This window comes from Astatotilapia calliptera, chromosome 1 (assembly GCF_900246225.1).
Source record: "Astatotilapia calliptera chromosome 1, fAstCal1.2, whole genome shotgun sequence".
NCBI lineage: Eukaryota > Metazoa > Chordata > Actinopteri > Cichliformes > Cichlidae > Astatotilapia > Astatotilapia calliptera.
This window is the reverse complement of record NC_039302.1, coordinates 1,662,822-1,688,848: the sequence shown is the minus strand read 5'-3', so window position 1 is coordinate 1,688,848 and position 26,027 is coordinate 1,662,822. Positions and strand designations below refer to the sequence as shown.

Genomic DNA, 26,027 nt, shown 5'->3' with positions numbered 1-26,027 from the left:
GGGATGGGTATTGATAAGATTTTAACGATTCCGATTCCATTTTCGATTCTGTTTAACGATTCGATTCCTTATCGATTCTCTTATCGATTCTCTTATCGATTCTTTTTTTTTTTTTTAAAAAGGAGAACACTAAGGTCGATTAGCTTAGAACTGTGTTTTATATCTTCTCTTTGAACAAGATAGAAATTTAGGAGTAACATGGCCTTACAAACCCAACAGTGAGATCTTAAGAGAGCCACAGCCTACGGCTCTTCAATGGGGTGTCACAGGGTCCCCAGGAAAAAAAATGTATATGTAAAATAATAAAATAAATATTCTCCTGTAGCAATAACAAAGTTTAACATAAATTATTCTGTAGCAATTACACAAGAATATCCAGTAATGTCCTGCCTACAATTAAACACATTCACTTACCAAAGTGAAATCGGGGGCATCTGCTGTGGCAAATGGGTGCAAGCCTTTGACCACAAACTTAGACACTGCTCGGTGACATTCGTCTATCCTGGCCTGAAAGGAGACGCTACCGGTAGACTGCAGCGAGACCTGCCAGCATCTGAGCCAGACTCTGTCTCTCTCATCATGGTTATCTAAATGCAATGCACAGTAATAGCAGGTTTTGTAATAAGGTAAATCGCGCTAACATAATATGCAATGCTAATTGATTAGTTACCTGCAGTATTAACGGGAGAGGACGTGGAAACGCTACCGCTGCTGGTGGGTTGAGCTTCGCTAGTCCAGAGCGGATCAAAAACACGACATTCGTTGAACGCAATCGCGTGTTTTTTGAGCAAATGCTTTTGCATATTCGTAGTGTTTCCTCCCTTTGATGAAATCTCTACTTTGCAAGTATTGCACGTTGCCCTGTTGTCATCCTTTCTCATAAAGTGTAACCAAACTTTTGAGCGTTTGTGCCGCTCAGGCGCCATGTTTCCTACTGGGTAAAAGACGCTACTCAACGTGATGACGTCATTCGGGGCGACTGGAATTGATAAGGGAATTGTTTTTAAAAGTGGCAAACGATTCCAAGGAATTGAAACAGTGGGAACCGGTTCTCAACAAGAACCGGTTTTCGATACCCATCCCTACTCATCGGCCAAATCTCTGAGAGATCTGGAGACTGACATAGTGGAGCTGGAGGTGTCTGCAAATTTTACAGGAAACCGAGTTTGGTTTGAGAACCTCAAATCTAAAAAAGCCTTGCCGGGCTCTGGAGCACAGGGGGCTCAGGTTTGTTGCAGATTTCAAAATCTTTCTCTGATGGATGCTCCTATGAAGGTTTTCTTTTCTCTGGAAAAAAGAAAGGACAGAGCAAGGTCTGACCTTTGTGACGATGTCATGGAGGTTTTTGAGGAGAGCTTCACTGAAGGCTCAGAGACCTCAGAGCTGCAGGAGAGCAGTTCTAACGCTGTTACCAAAGAAAGGTGATTTCCAGGATATTAAGAAGGGGCGGCCTGTCTCTTTATTGTGCACTGATTATGAAATACTGTCAAAAGTGCTGGCAAACAGACTGAAGAAGGTGATGGATCTGGGCCCTATTTCAGGAAGCCGGTTTAGAAAACTCAGAGTGAAAAACGATACTCAGGGTTGAGTAACCCCGAACTGTCCAACTCGGAATATTCGGTTTGAGAAAGGCTGATAACAATTAGTGCAGTCAACGCGGAGTTGCTTTAACCCCAAGTTAAGCGCGCGCACGAGGATACATAAAGCCCTGATTAGTGGAGCACAGATTAAGCGAGTCACCATGGAGACGGAGGGAAAGAAGGCGCGGTCAATGTATTTTACAGCGCTTGAGGCCGAAATTCTGATGGCAGCATATGCCGATAACGTGCAAATTTTGCGGAAAAAAAGTAACACAGCCTCAGCTGCAAAAGAAAGGGAGCATGCATGGCAAAACAAAGCCGACAGAGTCAATGCGTGAGTGTTAATTTAAACATTGATCTAGGGATTTCCACCCATTTAACACGTTATTTTATTTTATTTTATTTTATTTTATATGTTATACATTTTATTTTGTGATGTGACGTGAGCGCAGGTGCAACCCAACAGGCCCCAAACGTTCCTGGCAGCAAGTAAAAATGAAATATAAAAATATAGTCCAAACAGGTAAGGTGTAATTGTATTATGAGCCATAGTGCTTGGTCTGTTTGTCCTATATAAATCAATTGCAGTTAGAGGCTACATTAATTTCCCCTCTGTAAGCACTTATTGAAATTTTCTGAGCACATTACAAGTACATATTTGCTTACTCTGTATGCTCAAATGTGACCCGTATAGCCAACAGAAAAAAAAGCGGAGGCCTGAAAAACAGGTGGGGGTCCTCCACCACCACCACTCACAGAGGCTGAGCAGTTGGCTTCCACATTTGTGATAATGTTGGCAGCATCACATATGATCTTCACAGTGCAGAGAACACAAATTAGCATCCATTACTATAATGAAATAATTTGTTAGTTTGAAATGCTACAGGGAACTATGTACCTGCACATTAATGCTGTGGAAAGACTTCCTGTTCACATAGTCTCCTTCATTTACTGAAGGAGCAATGATTGGAATGTGAGTGCCATCTGTACAGCCAATCACGCCTGGGAACCGTGAACATAAATGTAAAATTTAAGTAGTAGTTCAAGTATCACCACATCATGAATTAAGTTTCGTTCATGCTGATACTTGCAATTTTGTGGCATCCCTCTTTGATAAATCTTGTGGGTCTATGACCGGGGAACACCACAAACCAGTACAGGAGACGTTTCAGTGCAACTGTAACAACCTGACTGCCCGACAGACGGTAGCCTTGGAAACGTGCTCAGCGTCACCAATATTATACAGAAAGCTCCCGTTTGCAAAAAACCGAAGTGCGATACAAATAATATGTAATGAACTGAGAGAATGTCCGCGATGTGTCACATGAGCAATATTAGGCCTGAGGATGTTATTCAAATAAATTATAGATTGTGCTGAAAAACGGTAACGTTCACACAGGAAATCATCAGGAAATTATAAAATGTCCAAACGCGCTCTGATCACTTTCCCGGCGGAGAGCTCTGCGGAGAATTTGGGCTTCAACATCTACTGGCTCTTCAAGGAAGGAGCACGCCATGTCTGACACTTCCTACAGTCAGGTTTCCGACAAAGAGGCGGAGAAAGTCGGGGTTAGTTGAAGTAAACCTGCTAGGGGGCAGGTTAGCTTCACGGAGTGTGTCGTCATAGTAACTCACTCAGAATTAATCTAAACTCGCTTTGTGAAACCGAAAACCCAGAGTTTTCGTTAACTCAGGGTATACTTACTCAGAGTTTGCACTAAACCGGCTTCCTGAAATAGGGCCCTGGTTGTCCACCAAACACAAACATACTGCGTGCCAGACAGGTCTATTGTTGATAAGAGGGGACTCAAAACACATCCTTGTGGAGACCCGGTGCTGAGTGTGATGGTGCTGGACCGGTGGGGGCCGAGTCTGACAGACTGTGGTCTATTTGTCAGGAAGTTCTTGATCCAGAGGCAGATGGGGGTGGAGAGTCCCAGGTGAGACAGTTTCTGGACCAGGATCTCCGGGATGATATGATTGAATGCTGAGCTGAAGTCCAGGAAGAGCATTCTCACATAGCTTCCTCGGTGCTCCAGGTGACTCAGCGCAGTGTGGAGCGCTATGGTGATAGCGTCCTCGGTGGATCGATTTGTCCTGTAGGCAAATTGGTGGGGGTCCAGAGTGGGAGGCAGACCGGCCCTGATGTGCTGACAGACCAGTTTCTCAAAGCACTTCATCACTACAGGCGTAAGTGCAACAGGCCTGTAGTCATTTGGGCTGGCCACAGCTGTCTTCTTGGCGATGGGGATGATGGTGGAGGTTTTGAGGCAGGGCGGGACGGTGTTTGATGACAAGGAAAGGTTGAAGATTTTAGTGAAGACTCCGGTCAGTTCGTCAGCACATGCTCTGAGAACCTTTCCATGTATTCCATCAGGACCTGCCGCCTTCCTGGGATTCACTGACCTTAGAACACACCTCACTTGGTGCTCCCTAAGTGTTAGTGTGCCAGTGCTGGGGGCGGGTGGAAGTGGTGTGGCAGCTGAGGGCCTGGTCGTCTCAAAGCGGGCGAAGAAACGGTTTAGATCCTCAGCCAGTGAGGCATCAGTCCTAGATGTCGCCTGGTTATTGCTTCTGTAGTTGGTAATGTGATTGATCCCCTGCCACATTTTTCTGGGGTCGTTGTCAGCAAAGTGATCTTCAATCCTCCTCCTATAGGCAGCCTTAGCTTTCCTGATGCCTCTACTCAGGTCTGCCCTGGCCGCCCTATACGCAGCCCTGCCCGATAGGCTCGGAAGTGCTGGCCGGTGTGGATGTTTGCGTAGCCTAGCGTCTGAGCCCGACCGGCATCCCCTCTTCCGCTTTCTTTCCCTCCGTCGCCTTCTACGCTTGCTGGGCGGGCAGACCATCCACGGTGACCCTGGCGGTCTCGCTATCTCCTCCAGGATGTTGTGTGTTCGCTGATAGTCGCCAGAAACAGACAAACTATATTTAAAACCTAGGTCAATTAGGTTCTGGCGACTGTAAGAGATGGCGGCGTTGCAAACATTCAAAAATATCCACATTAAAAGTAAAAACGAGCACCAAACTGGAGAGCTAAGAGCCGCTGCACCCGTGCGCGTAAACTTTAATCCTTGATGATCAAGTTTTTTTTGCATAATCGACATTGGATACACCGGGCTGTGCTTTTTGCCCAAAGAAGAAGGTGGACAGGGACGAGCTCACCTAGAGAGCAGAGCTGCAGCTTTCAGACTGCAGTTTATTCAGAAACACTTGATGGGAAGGGAAGATGTTTTCTGGGAACCAGTAACTAGCGTTATTTTAAGAGGAAAAGGAGAGTTAGGAATGGATGCTTCCGTGTTTTTACTAAACTGTAATTTAATATTTTGTTATGAAATTCCTATGTTTTATAAAGGCCTTTTTAAAGCTTGGACCCTTTTCTGTTGGAAAAGACTGGAACCAGCTTCCTCATTGTTTTGGCTTCTAGAGGAACCGTTGTTTTTGGGGGCTTGGCCGGATGCACGTGATGGAACTGGACTTGCTTTTTTGAAAAGACTGCTTGAGACAAAGGCTCTCAAACTGAGACAAATTATGGACCAGACCTTCAGAACACAGAAACAGCAACAACTTTCATTGGTTCAAGTCAAGCCACATTATGAGGAGTATTCTAGACTTTTGGCTTAAATGTTTAACTTTAGTTGAAAAGGAGATGCTGTTAGATTCTAGTCGTGGATTAGAGATTTCCGATGAAAGAGATCCTTTTTGAGGAATGGAATTGAGTATTGATTTTACATTCTTGACGGGACCCTCGCTTATGAATCGGAAAGACTCGTGACTTTTCACATGCTGAGTGGAAAACTGTTATATAAAATGTCAGTTCAAGGGTTAAATAAAAGGCACTTCAGTGGAAGGACCGATGCTGTCTGGAGAGACAAGTTAAAAGTTGAGGAATGTCAGAAACCTATATGGAGAGTCTTTTATTAACCCCCACTCAATAAGAGGTCAGGTGACCTACAGGGGAGGGTTTTGCACGGTGCCATTGCTGTCAGTAGTTTTGTGTCCAAGGTTAAAAAAGATGCAAGTGAATTATGTCCCTTTTGTCAAGAAATAAAAACTAGTTTTCATATGTTTCTTGAATTTAACTGCCTTGAAACGCTGTTTATTGTGTCTTTGAAAACTGTGGAGTGGCTTGGTCTCCAGTGGCAGTGGGTTGATACAACTTTCATTTTGCTGGTTAAATATAGAGTTAAAGCTAAATGTCTGTTTTATTTACTGATGAATAATTTCACTGATGCTTCTTTTCAGTGGTGTCTTAATAATGTGGTGTGCTATGTTGTAGATAGATCGCCTCTGTCAGTGCGCCCCAGGGTGGCTGTGGCTACAATGTAGCTTGCCATCACCAGTGTGTGAATGGGTGGATGACTGGTTGTGTAAAGCGCTTTGGGGTCCTTAGGGACTAGTAAAGCGCTATACAAATACAGGCCATTTATTTCAGCCCTGTGATGTTGGTAAAAATCTGTCTGTCTGTCACTTTTTTAGTGAATAAAAGAAACCAAATAAAAGAAAATGACCATAGTATATAAAAACTTTTTGTCACCCTGTTTATTTGCAGAACTCCAGCAGTGTGTCATTGCTCCACAAACATCTGCAGCTGCTCTTGCCACATGCCACAGATATCTACTCCCGCTCTGCAGCGCTGATAAAGGAGAGCTCCTGGAATGGCAGCATACGGGAGAAGCTACAAGGTGAATGAAATCAAGTGACCTGTGTTGTAATCTGGCTATAAAGGCCTGTTTTCACTTCCTTGTTATCTCATTCTGCTCCGATAGTTCAAGTTCTTTTCATTTAGCATTGAAGATACTTTCTTTTGTTTTATATCATTGTCATAAAACTATGACCATGTAATCTGCAGATGTGATCTACGTGTCAGCAGCAGGTAGCATGCTGTGTCAGATAATCAACGCCTTACTGCTGCTTCCGGTGTCGGTGGCAAGGCCGCTGTTGAGCCAACTGCTGGAACTGCTGCCTCCTCTGGATTGTTTGAACAGACTGTTGCCTGCTGCCTCTCCTCTGGAGGACCAGGAGCTGCAGTGGCCTCTTCAGGGTGAGCTCAGAGCAAGGTTAACTTGGTCAAAATTTGAAAAAAAAAGTTACAAAATATCCTGGGATGAGGTAAATGCATGTACAGACACATGATGTGATCATTTCTGCTGGAGATGTTAAATTATGAGCCCTTGTCAGCTAAGCCAGCAGTGTAATTACAAAAAGCCATGTGTGCAGGCATTACGTGTACACATATTCTGTCGTTAAGTTTTTTCTCTTTAAGAGCTTGATGATTTTTTTTTAATTTGGCATAAACATACACTAGAATTGGAGGATTAATTTGCCGGTTCAGGTGTCGGCAACTTTCAACATCAAGAGTCATAGCTGCTCCTACCAAGCAGTGGGAGAAGAAGAGCAGCACATGCAGGTGACGGGGACAGAGGTACATATAGTATAATAGGGTTCGGGGTAGAGCAGGGCGATATGGCCAAAAATATTTATCACGATATATATTTGAAAATTTGCGATAACGATATAACCGACGATATAATTGATGCGAGACAAAATACAACTCCACAACATTACTAGCGCAAAAAGACAACCTTCCATTTATATTCACTTAAACAAGAAGCTGGTTTTTATGTACATTAAAGCTTTATAAAAATGTAACAGTACAAATGCAAATTGCTTGCTGAAAGTTTAACCAAAAGGCATTTCCAGTAGAAATGGGCTGACATGTCCTGAGCATAACCATGTATAATATCCACTGAAGTTAAAAAGAGGTGCTTTGCAACATTAAACTGCAGTGTGCAGTACGTATTTTTCGGACCATAAGGTGCACGGGATTATAAGGCACATTAAGCGAAACAAAGCAGTCAGATAAATCAAACTTTATTAAACTCATTCTTCTTGCTTCCTCCACTTCTGTACCATTGATTCATTAATGTTGAATTCTCTGGCAGCTGCTCTATTCCCATGTTGTTGCAGTATATTAATGACTAACCTTGTATTGTGCATGGATTATCTCAGTTGTTCTCCTGACTGACGTTTGGTCCGTTTACAGCATCCTGCCATGCGATTGCATTTGTCTCTAACCATGAAGAACCTTCACGTTAACTTTTATAAGTGGAAAAGTGTTAGTGTTCGTCCTCCAGCTTCACTGTTTATGTTATGCTAACATAGCTGTGTCGCTAGCGATCACGTAGCACATCATTATATACCAGCTAGCCCAACTTCAGTAACCCTACAAACGTCACTGCTGTTTAGTTTCCTGTCTTCATTTATGTTGGAAGTGATAGCAGAGGTGTACGTTTGATTTTTTTCAGAAATCTCTGTCAGAACATGCTATATCATGCTTAGGTAACTAGCGAAACTAGCGAGCTAACTTCCGCTAGCTTCCTGCTAACTTCTAACTCCGTTAAATGTAATAACTTTTGTTTTCATGGATGCCTGGAAGTTAAACTTTATAGTTACACCTGGTAAAGCAGCAATGCTGATCGTTTTATTAAAGATGAAAGAATTTAGACAGTTTTTAACTCTAAGTGATGCTGCAGTGTTGTTTGACCTGAAGCATACGGAGTTTAGGACCCAGATTACTCCCAGATTTAAGAGCATCTTAGTCCGACAAATACGACAATAACAACGGCCGCTTGCATGTTCTGCAAAAAAATGTGCTTTGTTGTGTATCTGACGGACAAACACCAAACCAGTTCCACATCACTGAAGTTGCACCATTTTTACAAACCAATTCTGGATCATCTGTTTCACTCAACAATCGGCCATGTGCGTATGAAAACAAAGGCACTGCACATGCGCGTTTTACTCCCATTCTATCGCGATATTTCATTTTCCTATCGTTGCCTAACATTATACCGGTTTTACCGTGAACGGTATAATATGGCCCAGCCCTAGTTCGGGGTAACCTTAATCCTAACCCCTGGCTTGCAAGCTGCAGGTCGCCGACCTCTAGGCTAGATGTTCGTGTGAGATGCTGAATAGATGCGACTTCGCAAGACTCATTTTTGGCCTTAACATTAATATGTAACACTGATGTCTGATATGAGAAAATGAAAATCATATCGTGTTATTTATAATGAAAGGTGATATGTTTCAACACCCTGCAGTTGGGGCCATCTTGACGTCTGGTGGAGTACTAAATTGGAGAACGTATTTGTCTTTTTCCAGGTACCTCAGACTTTGCTGAGCCAGCCTCAGGAATGACCCTGCCGCAGCCCGCACTTTCTTGGGTGTGGCTTGTGGACCTGGAGAGGACAGTCGCCCTGCTAGTTGGGCGCTGCCTTGGTGGGATGCTGCAGGGAGCTCCCACCTCACTGGAGGAACAAGATACTGTTTACTGGCTCAAAACACCGCTATTTAGCAATGGCTTGGAGATGGACATCCCCCAGCTAGGTACAGGACGGACGCCCACATACACAACCAGTAGCAACTAGTTAACACGATAAGCTTAACAACCGATATATGGAGCGACGGCCTCTCTCTCTCTCTCTCTCTCTCTCTCCTGCTGCTACTTCAATCATGAAACTGATCAATCATCAGCTGATCGGCTTTTCTCTTCTTTGTTTTTGGCCCACTTTGCACCAGAAAGAGGAAACCAGCGGCTGAACAACAGCAGCACGTTTAAGCTTAATCAGCTGTTGTTAGAATTTATTTAATATTACTTTCTACTCGAGGATCTTTTTCTACGTAGCTGACGCTGGTAACTGTGCAGGGGCGGAGCTAGCAAAGTTTAGCCAGGGGGGCCGATAGGGCATGAACAGGGAAAAGGGGGCACAAAGACATACTTTTCTTTCTTATTCTCATTTAAAATGTCGAGCTTTTAATAAATAATTATCTGAGTCTTACACCCAAAGTTTTAATCTTGTGTAAAATGAATAGAAGTCAATTACTGTATATAGTAACTGTTAAGTCTAATATACCCTAGTAAGCTATAGTACTTTTTCCTTTGGGAAGGTACCATCTGTGCAGTCTGCAGTTCTGTGGAAGAAAGATGTTGAATCTATTTAATATTTCTTGAAAAATAATTGATTTCTGTGCATTTTTTTTCCACACTGCATCAAATTAAGGTTGGTTACGTCGATTAAGCATCATGAGGTGGAGCGTGAGGGGTGGTTACTATTTTTTATTTATTTATTTTTGTTGTTGCTGGGAGTTGGAACCCTATTAGTTAGGTTGCTTAATATTTATGCTAAGTACTCTTTAAAATACCAGAATAGGGAGGATGGTGCAGGTCTAAGTTTATTAGATTGATCAGTATTGCTGAACTATGAAATATTTTGTTGTATTTTTTACATACAGGTATAACAGAATAGCTTTAGTGTTGTTGTTTATTTAAACTTGAGTATGAACTTATACAAAATGCAGCAAGATATATTAAAAAAACAGTTTTATTGATTAAAAAACACTATATCGGATTCATATCGGTATCGGCAGATATCCAAATTGATGATATCGGTATCGGCAGATATCCAAATTTATGATATCGGTATCGGTATCGGACAGTAGTAGCAACATGAGTAGATTAGTAGTAGAATGTAACTTAGAGCAGGACATTACTTCTGACTGATCAGAATCCTAGGGCTCTTGTCCAGTTGAGTTCATTTATTGCTTCTTCTGTGACTTGTGAAGATAATTGTTTGCTTGTCCTTCAGACACCTGCATCAGCTCATTATTGGAGGCTGCACTGTCTGGTAATGAGGAGCAGAAACCCTTCGACTGCACACTGCATCCTGACTTGAGTGTCTTGGTGGATTTGGCTCTGGGTTCCTCTAAAGAACCTGCCAACAGCCTTTGGATCAACATGCATGAGTACGCTATTGGCAAAGGTTTGCATCTTTTTTGAGTATATACAGAATCCTACCATTTCTTTAATGCAATTAGCTTTACAGGTATATACATTCACTGACTGCACTGTGGATTTTGTTGCAGACTGGGACAATGCATCTCTCAGTAATGAGACCCTATTAGACACTGTGTCCAGGTTTGTGTTGGCAGCCTTACTGAAGCACACAGGGCTGCTCGGCCAAGCCTGTGGAGAGGGCAGGTAGTAAAACAAAATACACCTTTTAATATATGAAATACATGAAGCATTTCCATACTGTCCCACAGTACCTGTCTAAAGGAAATATTTTCCTATCAGGTATCAACCATCTAAGTCCCTGGCAGAAGTCTATCGGTGTGTTTTTAAGGTACGAAACCGCTTACTAGCCTGTAAGAACATGGACTTCATCCAGACACGATCTTCTTCTCGTGAGAGGAGGGTAAGTAAACAAAGCTTCTTTTTTTTTTAGTTTTGCCTCTGCACACCACTATTTAAATAAATCAATGTGTGATTCAACAACAGACTTTCACCTTTAATTTAAGGGGTCAAAAAAGTGTAGCACAAACTGTTTAGGAACAAACCAACATAATTTCAAATATAAGGGTTGATTTTAATACATGGGTGATGGGTCTCTCTGCCCTAACTTTTGTCTTTAGTAACTGAAAAGTATCTTTTGTTGGACTGAGATCAAGTGTGTGATTGATACCATAAACACAACGTTGCAAAATGAACAGCTGTTTTTTAGCACAATCAGCTTTACAGCTTCCTCCCTTTGTGCTTTATGAGATTGGCACGGCTGAGGGTGGGAGAACACATCTGCAAAACGCTGTTCCAATGCAGCACGTCCACTCTCTGCGCCTGTGTGAGATGGTTATTACAATGGAAGGAGGCTGGAATGTGGGAATTAGGTACCTCTGGCCCTATCTCATCTCTCTCTTGTGATGCCCTGGTCAGTCAGTATCTGCAGACTCGTGCCTGCACCACACTCGTTGCAGAAATGGTGCGCAGAGGCACTGCTTCAGGATATCGTATTGCATAAGCCACCAAAACTAATACAAAGTGATATCCCTGTGTACTCCGTTGAAATGGCCCGACGAGGTCCGTGCCAATGTGAGCTCAAACAGGACCTCCATTAATGGTAATGGCGACTCCGAGCAGGACGCACACCATCGGCGTACATTTGGGGAGGAACACCCTTCACTTGGTGCGGGAGTATGAAAAGGAATCAAGGAAACTAGTGGATTATAGGAACCATCTTCGTTTTAACGAAGATGCAGACAGAACAAGGTTGTTCCTAAGAGTTTGCGCCTTGGATCCACTGTCAGGGGATACAGAGTTGATTCTACGGAGAGCACAAAATCAGCTTCTAAGTGAAAGGATAAGACAGGTCCATTTCACTATAGCTGATTAGCAAGATTAGAGCAAGATTAGCTAGACTGCAGGAAATGAAAACCCTTCTACCGTCTCCAATCTTAGAAGAGGTTTACAAGTTTGTGGACAAGGCTCAGCGGTCCCAACACTCTAAAGAAAAAGAAAGACAACGCAGGAAATTCCACAACTTGCTTTCAAAAACACACACTCGTCAGTCTGAATCTACACAACTCAGAGAAGAACACACACCTGAGGAAGTCAGGAAAAATGGGTGAAGAACTTTTCAGACCGGAATCTCACTGAACCTGAAAAGAGAGTATTAGCCAAAGGACTCAATTTTGCCATTTCTTCGCAACAGTTGCCCATAGTGGACCTCATCACAGCCACAGAAACCGCCGTACGGATGAACAAATTATCACAAACAGAAGCAGAGCAAATCAGGATGAAAGTCTCAGCCACCCTCTCCACTGCCAAAGTCCCTCCGTCCAACCTCACAATACAAGAAAAGAAGGCCGTCGCTTCCCAGAGCAAAGACCACAACATCACTATATTACCAGCTGATAAGGGAAGATGCACCGTGGTCCTAAACACTACAGATTACCACACAAAGATCACTACTCTCCTCAGTGACAACAATACCTACAAAGCATTAAAGCGAGACCCCACAAGCAGCTACAAAAAGAAAGTTATCGCTTTCCTTCAAGAGCTTGAAAAGGACAAACCTTTGACCGCCTTACATATCACCGCCTTTACCCTGCATTTATGGACTTCCTAAGCTCCACAAAGAAGGTGTCCCACTCAGACCCATAGTCAGTAGCATAAACTCAGCCACTTACAATATCTCGAAACATCTTGCTACCGTCCTAGCACCTCTTGTGGGGAACACCCCACACAACTTCACTGACAAGGTCCAGAAACTTACCCTGGATCCAGATGAAACCATGGTGTCCTTTGATGTAGTCTCTCTCTTCACTTGCATACCCACCACGGAGGCCGTGGAGACTGTCAGAAAACGACTACAAGAAGACAGCTCCTTGGAGGACAGGACCAACTTCACACCTGATCAGATCTGCACACTGTTAGACCTCTGCCTCACCACTACATATTTCAAGTACAACGAAGGTTTCTACAGCCAAAAACATGGCTGTGCCATGGGCTCCCCCGTGTCACCTATTGTAGCCAACCTTTACATGGAGGAAGTGGAAAGGAAGGCTCTTGGCTCTTTCAAAGGAAGAGTACCCAGCCACTGGTACAGATATGTAGACGACACCTGGGTGGAATCCTTCACTGCGCACATTAACGCTGTGGATAAAAACATCAAGTTCACCAGGGAAGACACAAAGGACGACTGTCTGCCGTTCCTGGACTGCGCCGTGCACATTGAAGAGAACGGCAAACTCAACATCGAAGTTTACCGGAAGCCCCCACACACGGACCAGTACCTCCTCTTTGACTCCCATCACCCTCTGGAACACAAACTTGGAGTAATCAGGACCCTACACCACCGGGCAGAACATGTTCCCTCTAAGCCTGAAGGGAAAAAGAAGGAACACACACATGTAAAGGAAGCACTCAAAACGTGCGGCTATCCTAAATGGGCGTTCTTAAAGTCAGCAAAGAGGCACAGAAAAGAAGACCAGACACCAGCGAGGGAGGATAAGAAGGACAGACGCAACAACATTGTCATCCCCTATGTAGCCGGTGTATCAGAGAAACTCAGGAGAGTTTTCTCCAAGCATGACATCCCAGTGCATTTCAGACCCAGCAACACACTCAGACAGAAACTGGTTCACCCGAAAGACAAAACGCCAAAACACAAACTTAACAATGTAGTGTATGCTGTACAGGTTTCACAATGAGCTCACCCAAAACCTTGGCTGATTGTGACCCACACCCATTTTCACACCTTGGCTCATGTGATTAGGTAGAGTATTATCAGGGGTTCCTTTGTCCCTCTTTGGAGGGAAACTCCCACTGGGTTTAAATCTGGGACTCTCCACCATTTGACCTTAGAACTGAAGAAGCTTCTCAGATGAGAGTGAAACATCTTCAGTAGGGATGCACCGATACCACTTTTTTCGGAAAACGAGTACGAGTACTTGCATTTCAGTACTTGCCGATACCGATACTGAGTACTTAATAAAAAACATGATTTAAATTTACAGGTAACAGCTTTAGTCCTATAATTTAACAAAAAAACAAGGGACTGGTTTGGAATTAAGAACATTTATTTAAAATGAAAAGCATGTTGTATGCAACATATTACAGAATAAATAATGATGAAAAAAAAATGTAAACAGTGACAGTGCAACTCAAGTATTGTTTTCAGTTTGTTGTAAACTCTGCCGCTTTGGACAACACAAAGGGCATTAATAAACATCTTTGCTATTTAGTGCACAATATTTGAATAAACTAACAACATCCACCAACATAGAACTGTGGCAGTCAGTGCAACTGAGGTAGGTATTAACATCAAGTCTAAGACGACTCACTTAATGGAGCCTATTTAGAAAAAGTGAGTGGCAGGTTTTTTTTAAGAAAAGTAAGAAAAAAGTAGCTTTTCTACATTATCAGCAGTCAGACTGTTTCTGTTTTCATCTATAATATGTGACAATGAGCTAAAAAGCCTTTCACTTTCCACACTGCTACATGGGGCTGAGAGGTATTTACGGGCCATTTTAGCCAAAGTGGGGAACCTGATTTTGTTGACACCCCAGTACTTCAGAGGACTGTCTTCACGAGGGCTTGGGGCCTCTCCGAGGTACGTGTCGAGCTCAATGGCAGCACCTGCTGCCAGCGGCTGTGCTGCCTGGGGCTGCTCCTTAGCAATTTCATCAAATACAGTGTCCAGACTGCTGCTAGTGCTGGCCTGGGCCTTGAGGAACAGTTTAGCAGGAGGTTCTGCAGCTCTGCCCGACTCCCCTCTGCCTCACCTCTGGACATCATCTGCAGCTTGGCCTCTGGAGCAGTGTTGTTAGAGAAGAAGCAATCTTTATACCTGCACAAAATTTATGAATGTGTTAATATGTGGAAAAATAGGACTGATTTTAGTTTCCCCTAAACCACTGTGACAAATGCCAGCCATTTGACTTTCTGGTAGTAATAAGGGAAATGTATTTCATATTATATACAGTGGGGCAAAAAAGTATTTAGTCAGCCACCGATTGTGCAAGTTCCCCCACCTAAAATGATGACAGAGGTCAGTAATTTGCACCAGAGGTACACTTCAACTGTGAGAGACAGAATGTGAAAAAAAAAATCCATGAATCCACATGGTAGGATTTGTAAAGAATTTATTGGTAAATCAGGGTGGAAAATCTGGATGTATCTACAATAAAACCTCCCCCAGCACAGAGTGGCTGGAGAGGTGGTCAGAATCAAAGGAATGGCTTTGATCCTACTGCTTAAACTAAGACTGTACAAATTTAAGAAACACAATGGCAACATTCAACAATTAGACTTAACATATGCGTACCGAACCGAAAGCACTGTATCGAACGGTTCAATATCGATACGAATATCGTTGCACCCCTGTTTAATATCACCAACCATTCCCATGTTATTATGGTGTATCCATATAAATGGCCCACCCTGTAGATATGTTTAGCTCTTTCGGTGATTCTATAAGATTTTTATTTAATGTCATGCCTAGTAATCTTTTTTCTTATTTCAAATCAGCTGATTCAGTATTGTACTGACCAATGGCCACATGAAGTCTGTGACAAAAACACTGCATCCTCAACCACCAAGGTATTAGCCCCGTTGTCAGTCGTTAAAGCGTCAGGTTGAACTTCCAGCTTGTGAGGGCATCCTGCAGGGCTTCAGCTATATGCTCTGCGGTGTGGTCTTGGGCTGTAGTCACATTCATGTATGGCTCACAGGTCCTGCTGGTCAATGAGACATTTTGGTGAGCATATACTTTTGGCCGTACTTCTCTTGCAAAGTACTTTTGACTAGGTATCTGGTATGTTCGGTCAGTGTTTTTAGCAGCTGTATAAAGGCCTCTTGTTCCACAGTTGAGATGCGGACCATGTCTTTAGCGATATGATAGGCCGCTGCTTTAGTACTGTCACTCCACTTCTCATAAGGCACAGCATGGGTATGGGAGTTTTGTAATGTGGTTTGTTTCAGTGCTGGAGGCTTTATGATCTGTGATACAGCAAAGTTTCACACTCTTCATACTGCACTTTATGGCGCTGTTGTAAATGGTGGAAAAGATTAGCAGTGCTTGAAACTTTTGTCAGAACATTTTTTAGGGATTCTCTACAGAACACATTATTCTGCTGATCATCTGACATTTTGAATCCGAACCATCTCCATATACACTCAAAAAAATGAAACGTTGACTTTAATTAAAATTATTTTGTCAACAGGTTCCACGAAATTGAATTATGTTAGTTTAAAGCAAAAATCTTTAGTTCATCTAATTTAAAAAAACTACTTAAGATTAACAAGACATATTTAAGACTAACTAAATCAAGTTATGTTGTATGAACATAGATGATATATTTTCAGGTTAGATAGTTTAGATTAGTTACTTCAACACATTTCTTATTTGTGGCAGTAAAATGTTAAATTTAAGTTAGATTAATTCAAATATTATATTTTCAGCCACCTTGTGCTTTATTAATTAGTTTTACATAAATCTATTTTGTCAACAGGTTCCACACAAATGAATTAAGTACATCCAACTTATTTTTTAAAATTTATTTTATTGCCAACACATTCAGTGAGCATTTGTGTAAACCCAGTCCAAAATAAAACACAACAGCTCATTAGGGTTAGTAATTAACAGTATGTAGACAGATGCAACATCAAGACTTTAAATTAAATGTCTGTATCTACCAGAAATAGAAGGAAAAAAAAACGCATTGAAGATCACATAACACATTGATAAGATGACACTTGAGTTATGCACATGTGATGCTAGTAAGGTCTGTGAGTGTTTTTTTCTTTTAGTGTCTAAAATGGATAGCAAAGTTGCTATTTGCAATGATTGCTTAGGGTCAGTCCAGTAACGCAATGCCAATGAAGTGCTTTCCTTTAACAATGCAAAGTGAAGTGTCCACCTCAACAGCCACAATTAAAAAAAAAAAAAAATGTAACAACAACAACAACAACAACAACAACAACAACAACAACAACAACAATAATAATAATAAATAGTCCACTGATATTAGCAATCAAAGAAAATTACATCACCATCCCAAATAAAACTTTAACAAAACATGCCAACATTATGGTCTAACAATAAAACAGCTTGTCAGCGTTCAGTTTTTTTGCAACAGCACAGCAGTAACCATTTAACACTTGCCACTGTCAACATTTATTTTACCAGTGTTTGGGCAAAAAACTTCAGATGTAAACATTTTAACATGGAAACAATTGTTCGTCTTTAAAAGTCCACAAAATATACATTCATCCTGCATTCCCAACTTGGATGATCTGATATCCTCGTGTTGGTGTTGTTCCCAGACCATCATGAAAATGTTGTTCCAGGTTCAACATTGCAAGTGACCAATCACATTGTTGTGACGTTATTCTATTCCAAGCCATTCGTGCATTTATGAAATTCCAATGTTGCAAGGACAATATCAATTCTGCTTACTGTTTATTAAAGGGTTACGGTTAGGGTTAGGGTCAGTTGATCGGCGGACAGAGGCGGTTTCACGCAGCTTAAGTACAGTTTTTTGTTTTACGCCGGTTTTTCCCGAAGTCGCAAAAGTATGACGTCACAACATTCTGATTGGTCACTTGCAATGTTGATCCTGGAACAACATTTAGTATGATGATCTGGGAACAACACCAACACGAGGATATCAGATCAACCTCCTAACTTACCCTTATTTTTAGTATGTATTGCAATTACCTTTACAATGCACACAATGTAACACAAACTGAATATGAACATATTTCCACCTCATAACAATATGCCTTGAACGCTAATATACACACCACCCTTCAACATTTCTGGTGCAGTATCATCTCTCAATTAAAACCTTTAAATCTCAATACTTTTGATTGTCTCTTAGCTTTCAGTCTTGAGGTTAACTGAGATTCAGTGCATATATCCCACCCATTAAGAGTGCACATGCAGAGGCCAGGTCTTCCAGGTCATGCAGGACACACTAGATGGTTATACCCACATCGGCTGGAGGAGTGCTGGCATCAGCTCTTTCGATGGTAAAGATAGCAAGGGTAATTTGTTCCAGATCCCTCTGAACAGCTGTAGCTTAGACACAAAAACATAGAAAAATGGCATCCAGTTTTAAAAAAAGAAAGAAAAAGGGCCAAAGCTACCCTTTAATGACGTAAACACAATATTAGGAACATGCACCCCAGTGCGCCACTATTTTAGACTACAGATTCAACGATAAATATAAATAGTTTGGGTATACAAGAAGATTTCCCAAAACATTTCAATTTCAATTTCAATTTCAATTTTATTTCTATAGCACATTTAAAAGTCACAAGTACAACAAAGTGCTTCACAAACGAACCATACTTGCAATTTACAACAGGAGAAAACAGTTAACAAAGAATAAAATTATAAAATAATAATATAAGAACAGACATGAATCAGGGAAAATTAAGCTAAGTAGTTTGAAAAGCGAGCTTAAACAGATGGGTTTTTAACCGAGATTTAAAAGATTGGATAGTTTCCGACACACGGACATCAACCGGTAGGCTGTTCCAGAGTTTTGGTGCAGCGAAAGCAAATGCCCGATCCCCCTTCGTCTTTAATCGAGACATTGGTTGCATTAGAAGCCCCTGATTAGAGGATCTGAGTGCCCTTGTAGGGATATATAGATTAAGAAGGTCAATCAGATAACTGGGTGCCAAGTTATTTAAGATTTTAAAAGTATATAAAAGAATTTTAAAAACAATACGGTATTTGACAGGAAGCCAGTGGAGGTCAGCTAGAATGGGAGTAATATGATCCTGTCTTCTAGCGCCGCTTAAAAGGCGTGCTGCGGCATTCTGGACTAATTGTAGGCGTTGAATAAGAGAGAGTTGGAGGCCTAAGTAAAGAGAATTACAGTAGTCCAGTCTAGAGGTTATAAAAGCATGAATGAGCCTTTCAAGGTCTTTATGTCGTAGGTAAGGCATTGCCTTCGAGATTTGGCGTAGTTGGTAGAAGCTGGTTTTTACCACTGCAGCCACTTGCTTATCTAATTTGAGGGAGCTGTCCAGCATTACTCCGAGATTTCTGACAGTGGGCGATAAGTGGCTGGCATAGGAACCTAAAGTCTCCGAAAGCTGTTTCAACGGCATGTGGCTACCAAAGACGATAATTTCTGTTTTGTTTTCATTGAGGGTGAGCGAATTATGTAGTAGCCAGTCTCTGACGTCACACAGGCAATTAAGCAACGGCAATAGCGGGGATTGAAGATCCAAATCCAAAGGGAAATAGATTTGGATATCATCCGCATAGCAGTGAAAAGAGATATTGTGATTTCTAAAGATTTTTCCCAGGGGTAACAGATAGAGAGAGAACAACGTGGGACTTAACACAGACCCCTGGGGAACACCGCAACGAAGGGGTGCGGGGGAAGAGGAGTGATTTCCCATAGAGACAGAGAAAAACCGCTCGGATAGGTATGATTTAAACCATGAGAGTACTTTGCCTTTAAGGCCAACTACATGTTCAAGTCTTGAAAGGAGAATATCATGGTCGACCGTATCAAAAGCAGAGGACAAGTCTAAAAGAACTAAAACCACAGGGCGCCCTGTATCAACAGTTACGAGGAGATCGTTAAAAACTCTCAGTAAAGCTGTCTCGGTACTGTGGTGAGGTTTAAAACCAGATTGGAATTTTTCATTGATTCCATTTGCCTCTAAGAAAGATTGCAATTGCTTGAGAACAATTTTCTCTAAGACTTTAGCCATAAAAGGGAGTTTCGATACCGGCCTATAGTTTGAGAGGACATTAGGATCAAGATTACTTTTCTTGATTACAGGTTGGATAACTGCATGTTTGAACACGGAGGGACGCAGCGTGATAGTAGTGATGAATTCATTATAAGTAAAATCCAGGGTCCTACAATATTCAGGGCGTTTTTGATAATGCGAGAAGGGAGCACATCATGACGGGAATTGGAATTTTTCGTTTGAGCTATTATTTCCTTAAGGGTCCTTAAACAGGTTCCATGCAAATTACAACAACAACAACATTACAACATGCAACAACATTAGTTATTCAAAATTTGGTTTAATACAGATAAAAAACTAAACTAAAATTACCAACCAATTATTCTTTGAAGAGGATGCTTGGGTCTTCATTCAGGTAAAAAGGTAGTGCCCTGAGGACACACTCCCTCCCCTTTTCAATGGTTTCCTTCTGTAGAGAGTGGCAGAGATACAGGAAGAGAAAACAGATATACTTTAGGATGACAGAAACTCACATTATACGCAAAATGAATGACATATCCACTGCACAGATAGACATGTACACAAGACCAACTAATCATCACATGGACATGAATAGTTAACCTGTTGGGCAGGGTTTCCACCACATTATATATGTCCATAATGGAGGTAAAGACAAACTAATACATCATCTTTTTTGCATTCAAAACATAACATAAAAACATTCACTTCTGGTTTAACCTAAATCAAGGGATCAGATTTTACATATGTTTAGGTAATTTAAATTTTCCAACGTTTTGAGTACCAAACTTTGTCTTGCTTAATATAAATGTAAGTGCACTGTGCAGCTACCATACACTAGCTGTTTAAATTTGAAAATGATCTTATTAGCCATAATATTTTGCTACCAACAGAATAACGCACCTGTGTGGCTGGTTTGTCTAATTTTCTTCCCTGCAACGCCTCCTTTTTTCTTGAAGACTTTTATGAGCTGGTCAGTGTATTGGTCAAGTTGTGTAAAAAGCCTTGGAACATGTGCAGCAGTAGTAATCCTCACATATTCTGCTTCCACCTGAAAATATGTCAACAAACACAACATACTGTACTGTAAATATACATACTATATGTACACATATACAAACTAAAACTAATGTAGTAAGACCTCATTAAAGCTATAATTTTAACACAAACATTTACACAAAATGCTAATGGAGCCATTACAGCTTTTATTGTTATTTATCAAGTTCCAAAAAATATTGATCACAGCTGATCTGAAAAGAATTTCATGCCTCAGGCCCTTGAACTGCAACCATGGTTCAGATGTGGAGAAGAAATAACAGGGGCATGGGATGGGTCACAAAAGAAAACTTAACTTATAAAACAGTTTTGTTTTTAAAAGTATAACAGTTCACACACCACATACAAGCTCAGCAATACCACATACACCACATCAGTATAGGAGGGAGCAGGTAAAGGCAGGATCTGAGATTTATAAAGTAAAACAAGAAATTCATTACTTAATTTCAAGAAGCAAATTATTGTTTGAATTACAACTAAATAAAATACTACTCAGAAGAAAAGCAAGAGATTGACACTGCCATGTGCTAACTTTCTATAGAAGCAATTATCACCAGGTCTGTCGACCTCCATTGTCTGTCCACTCATATGTCTTGAATAATTTTATTAAAAAAAGTAAGTGTGTACTTTCACAAACTGTAATTTATAACTACATTGATATGTATAACTCCGCTAGGAAACATGCTGTATTTACAGACCATTTTTACATAATACAGATTACTGATAGAGCAGAACAATGGTGTCACAGTGGCTTTCGCCCTTGACTTTTTGGATTTTAAATGTCACTTTATGCTATCCTTGCTATCCTATTCGATATTTCCGACTCTCGGATTACAGAAAAGGAATCCCAAGAAAGCAAATGGAAAAATAACCCCTTGAAAGAATAACCCCATGAACCCCTGTAGCTAATCCCTTAATAAAACAAAAAACAATAAAAATGTTTCTTACACAGTCCACAAAATAAGCATGTCCAGGACCCAGTAAAACTAATGTAAAACAAGCACACGCAAACGATATAACATGTCTTGTAAGACAAACGCAAAATATAACCATGCTGGACATATAGATACTACACAACATAGTCAAAGAAAAAAGTGGTCTTACCTCTCAAAGAAACAGCAGCTTGGCGCCAAAACAGCCTTTTTCAGTTAAATTTGAAGTCTTGTGCATGAGCAGGCACAAGCCGTGAAACCTTCTTGTTCTGCGCGGTTTCATTACAACTGTTTTTGCATTACTGCCACCTTGTGGATATACAAGGTATATCGATCCTAATTGACTTAACTTAAATGTTATGCGATCAAGTAACACATTAGTATTATGTACGTTGAATAATAGACACAATTACGTAGACTTGATTAGAAAAACATATGTTAACTTAACAAAAACATATATTTTAAGTAAAATGAAAATAAATAATTAATATACACTGAACAATCCACCTCATTCATTTTTTTGAGTGTACAGGGAGTGCAGAATTATTAGGCAAGTTGTATTTCTGAGGAATAATTTTATTATTGAACAACAACCATGTTCTCAATGAACCCAAAAAACTCATTAATATCAAAGCTGAATGTTTTTGGAAGTAGTTTTTAGTTTGTTTTTAGTTTGAGCTATTTTAGGGGGATATCTGTGTGTGCAGGTGACTATTACTGTGCATAATTATTAGGCAACTTAACAAAAAACAAATATATACCCATTTCAATGATTTATTTTTACCAGTGACACCAATATAACATCTCCACATTCACAAATATACATTTCTGACATTCAAAAACAAAACAAAAACAAATCAGCGACCAATATAGCCACCTTTCTTTGCAAGGACACTCAAAAGCCTGCCATCCATGGATTCTGTCAGTGTTTTGATCTGTTCACCATCAACATTGCGTGCAGCAGCAACCACAGCCTCCCAGACACTGTTCAGAGAGGTGTACTGTTTTCCCTCCTTGTAAATCTCACATTTGATGATGGACCACAGGTTCTCAATGGGGTTCAGATCAGGTGAACAAGGAGGCCATGTCATTAGTTTTTCTTCTTTTATACCCTTTCTTGCAGCCACGCTGTGGCGTACTTGGACGCGTGTGATGGAGCATTGTCCTGCATGAAAATCATGTTGTTCTTGAAGGATGCAGACTTCTACACATCACCTAATATGCTTAATTGGTAGTAGGCTTTCGAGCCTATACAGCTTGGAGTAAGACAACATGCATGAAGAGGATGATGTGGACAAAATACTCATTTGCCTAATAATTCTGCACTCCCTGTAATTGAGCCATTATTTTTCTTTTCTTCAATTTTTGACAACTCAAAGAGCGTTCTACTACAGGTCTCATTCACCCAATCACACACATTTTATTCACACACCCACTTGCACTCCAATGGGTGCATCTTGGGCAACTCAGGGTTCAGTATCCTGCCCAAGGATACTTGGACACATGGACTGTAGTAGCCAGGGACTGATTGATCGACAGCCTGCTTCGCCACATGAGCCACAGCCACCTCTGGAATTCCCAAACAGTTAATGCCAAGTTTTTGCTAAACCTATTTATTGTGAAGGTAAAATGTGTACTTTAAGCACATGTTGATTATTTGATTTAAAACCCACTATGGTGGTGTACAGAGGCAAAATTGTGTATATATTCTGTATTTGTCCAAGAAACTATGGTCATAACTGCATACACACGTTTCCACCGAGCTTAATAGTCATATCAATGGTATCCAAAATCAGGCATTATTGTCATTTGACCAGATTTCCGACAATCAGGACTCTCTGGACATGGACCCCCAGGAGCACTCTTTCACACGCACCATTGATGAGGAGGCAGAACTTGAAGAGAGGGTTGACCGTGAGAGAGAAGAAGGCCATCAAGAGCAAGACGATGAAGAGGATGACAGGGAGCATGAAGTAATGACAGCTGGAAGTAAGTACTCGTGCCTGTAGTTGCATGTGTGTGTGTTTAGTGTGCAAAGCAGTAGCCAATTGGAGGACATAACTGAATAAATGTTAACTTTTTAAAATCCTGTCTGTATTATTCATCTGTGTTTTTGTTGACTTTGCTTGTCACTGTAGCCTGTAGTGTTGGTAAAAGGGTTCTAGTATGAATATTATTAATAAATGGTTATTATTAATAATATTCAGGTATACTACTTAGTATAATGTATTTGGAAGTGCAGCTGTAATCTGCAACATTGTAACTGATTTCTGCATATTTCTCATGCTGTGAAGTTCTAAGTCGAACAGTTTATCAGCTAGCTTTCTCAGTAGGAAGGTGTTTCATAGCACCTATGAGCATGTGTAATCTGGCAGTTTTAAAGCTGTAAACTTCTGACATACTGTTATGAACACCTTCACTTGATATTCATGTCCTGTAATATATGGACATTTATGTGCCGAAGGCTTTGCAGTGTGTTGCTTTAGCACGGGCTTTAGTATTGACTATTAGACTCCAGTAATTCTTTGTGGCTGCTGTTTTGTCCTCTAACACTGCATCTTATTTGTGTGTCTTTTTGTGTGTGCGTGTGTGTGTGTGTATGATTGTGGCACAACACAGAAATCTTTCAATGTTTTCTCTCAGCGCGGGAGGTGGCTCGCAGTCGGGAGAGAGAGCGGGCCAGCAGCAGCACAGGACTGGGCTCCAGCTCCAGGAATGGAGGAGGAGGAGGTGGAGAGGAAGACACCATTCTGGCTCAAGAGGGCAGAAGGGGCAGTACGGGTCTTCCAGAAGGCCAAGACCTTTACACGGCAGCCTGTAACTCTGTGATCCACCGCTGTGCTCTGCTGATACTGGGAGTCAGCCCAGTACTGGGCGAGCTGACCAAGCAGAACCAGGAAGAAGCTCAGACCCAGTTAGCTACAGGGACACAGGAGTGCCTCAGCTTCATGACCAGGTCGGAGAGAAATAGGATGCTATTGTTGACATCCCTGAAAAATTGAATTCCTTTATCATTGGGCACAGTCACATTACTAAGAAATTTAGTCATTCATTGTGCATTTCTCTTTTACTGGCCCCATATACACTTAAGGGAAAACCCAACTTATTTTAATTATTTCATATACTTTTATAATGTAACATTTCAGTTATATTTAATATAGCTCAGTTTATCATTAGGTTGATATTCTATAGTTACTTTAAATCTGCTTATTTAAAGGTAGTTTGATGAAAGTGCTTTGAAAAGTGTTTTTGAGTCGTCACTTGGGTGGAAAAACACTGAATTCCTGCACCAAGCTCTTGTTAACTTTTACAGTGAAGCATTGGAATGAGCACATTACATAGTTGTACTGGAACTGTACTGACCACAACTGTAAGGCTCCACATCAAGAGCTGTCTTCAGTTAGTCATGATCTGACTAGTCTTAAGTGCCCAATATCAGTGAGGTAAGGTGACTGCACAGGACTAAAAGATAACACACAGGCTACTTTTGTTGTCTACACGACTCCATAAGTCTTTGGACAGTAATTCATTTTGTTTGTTTGTTTGTTCAGCCTTTCTCACTTGTTGTGCCTCGTATTGAGTGTGCACCTGATCAGCTGAATTAATCATGGTGTAATATCATTCCTATCATTCTTGTTTGTTAAGCCTACTGAATTAAAGTAGAATAGTCTGCACACAAAAAAACTGTGTTAATGTAACGCTGTAGCTCACATTTCAAACCATAGTGGTTTGGATCCTGCGGTGTGCACCTCAGAACCTCTCGTAGTGAACATAATTCTGCTTTACCCTTTTAATGTCAAAGTATTCCAATGTTTTGTATTTCGAGCACCGTGTTGTACTTTGTCCTTTTTATAAAAAGGGAGACAACTGATGTGGCTGTATGCGCCACCATTCAGGTGAAAATCATGGTGTTTAATTGTTGTTGTTTAGCTGTCTTGTTCTCATTGATTTAACAGTGCTGTGATATGTTTGTGTACAGAAGTGAGAGCCTGAGCGCAGAGAGCCGTTTAGTGCAGAGCAGCCCAAGTTACAGACTGATGAAGTCCAGGAGCGAGTCTGACCTCTCCCAGCCAGAGTCAGATGAAGAAGGTTACACTTTGGTAAATCAAATGCCTGCACACACTCTTTGTTACATCTGCAGTACAGTTGACAAACAACTCAGAGAACTAGTTGCTCTCCTTTGACCCACCACACACTGACAAAATAATGTGATTTTAATCTCACTGAGAACAAGGTCACAGTAATGATGGTAGTAAACACATTAACCCTTTGCCAGTGTTAATAAGCAAATCATGTTCACTGTAATGTGTCACTTGCTTCTGACATGTGGAACACTATACACACACACACACACACACACACACACACACACACACA

General features: G+C 41.1%; 1 protein-coding gene and 1 long non-coding RNA gene across 9 annotated transcripts in view; one reads left to right on the top strand and one right to left on the bottom strand.

Annotated features, from left to right (window-relative positions):
- Window positions 1-26,027, top strand: part of herc1 (HECT and RLD domain containing E3 ubiquitin protein ligase family member 1) — a 97,509-nt gene that overhangs the window by 20,720 nt on the left and 50,762 nt on the right. For 6 of the 8 annotated variants that reach the window (XM_026188029.1, XM_026188193.1, XM_026187725.1 and 3 more), the window contains exons 16-24: window positions 6,133-6,265; window positions 6,433-6,624; window positions 8,748-8,972; window positions 10,232-10,405; window positions 10,509-10,623; window positions 10,720-10,840; window positions 23,468-23,639; window positions 24,270-24,606; window positions 25,630-25,750. In XM_026188029.1, the coding sequence (XP_026043814.1) occupies window positions 6,133-6,265; window positions 6,433-6,624; window positions 8,748-8,972; window positions 10,232-10,405; window positions 10,509-10,623; window positions 10,720-10,840; window positions 23,468-23,639; window positions 24,270-24,606; window positions 25,630-25,750 (1,590 nt within the window). The remainder of the gene's footprint in view (window positions 1-6,132; window positions 6,266-6,432; window positions 6,625-8,747; window positions 8,973-10,231; window positions 10,406-10,508; window positions 10,624-10,719; window positions 10,841-23,467; window positions 23,640-24,269; window positions 24,607-25,629; window positions 25,751-26,027) is intronic. The other 2 variants (XM_026187799.1, XM_026187955.1) reach the window with 2 other exon arrangements.
- LOC113034076 (uncharacterized) lies at window positions 17,582-22,132 on the bottom strand. The gene is made up of 3 exons (XR_003274118.1): window positions 21,058-22,132; window positions 20,021-20,713; window positions 17,582-18,004 (listed from the first exon to the last, which is right to left on the bottom strand). It is a non-coding gene; the product is annotated as an uncharacterized LOC113034076 (long non-coding RNA).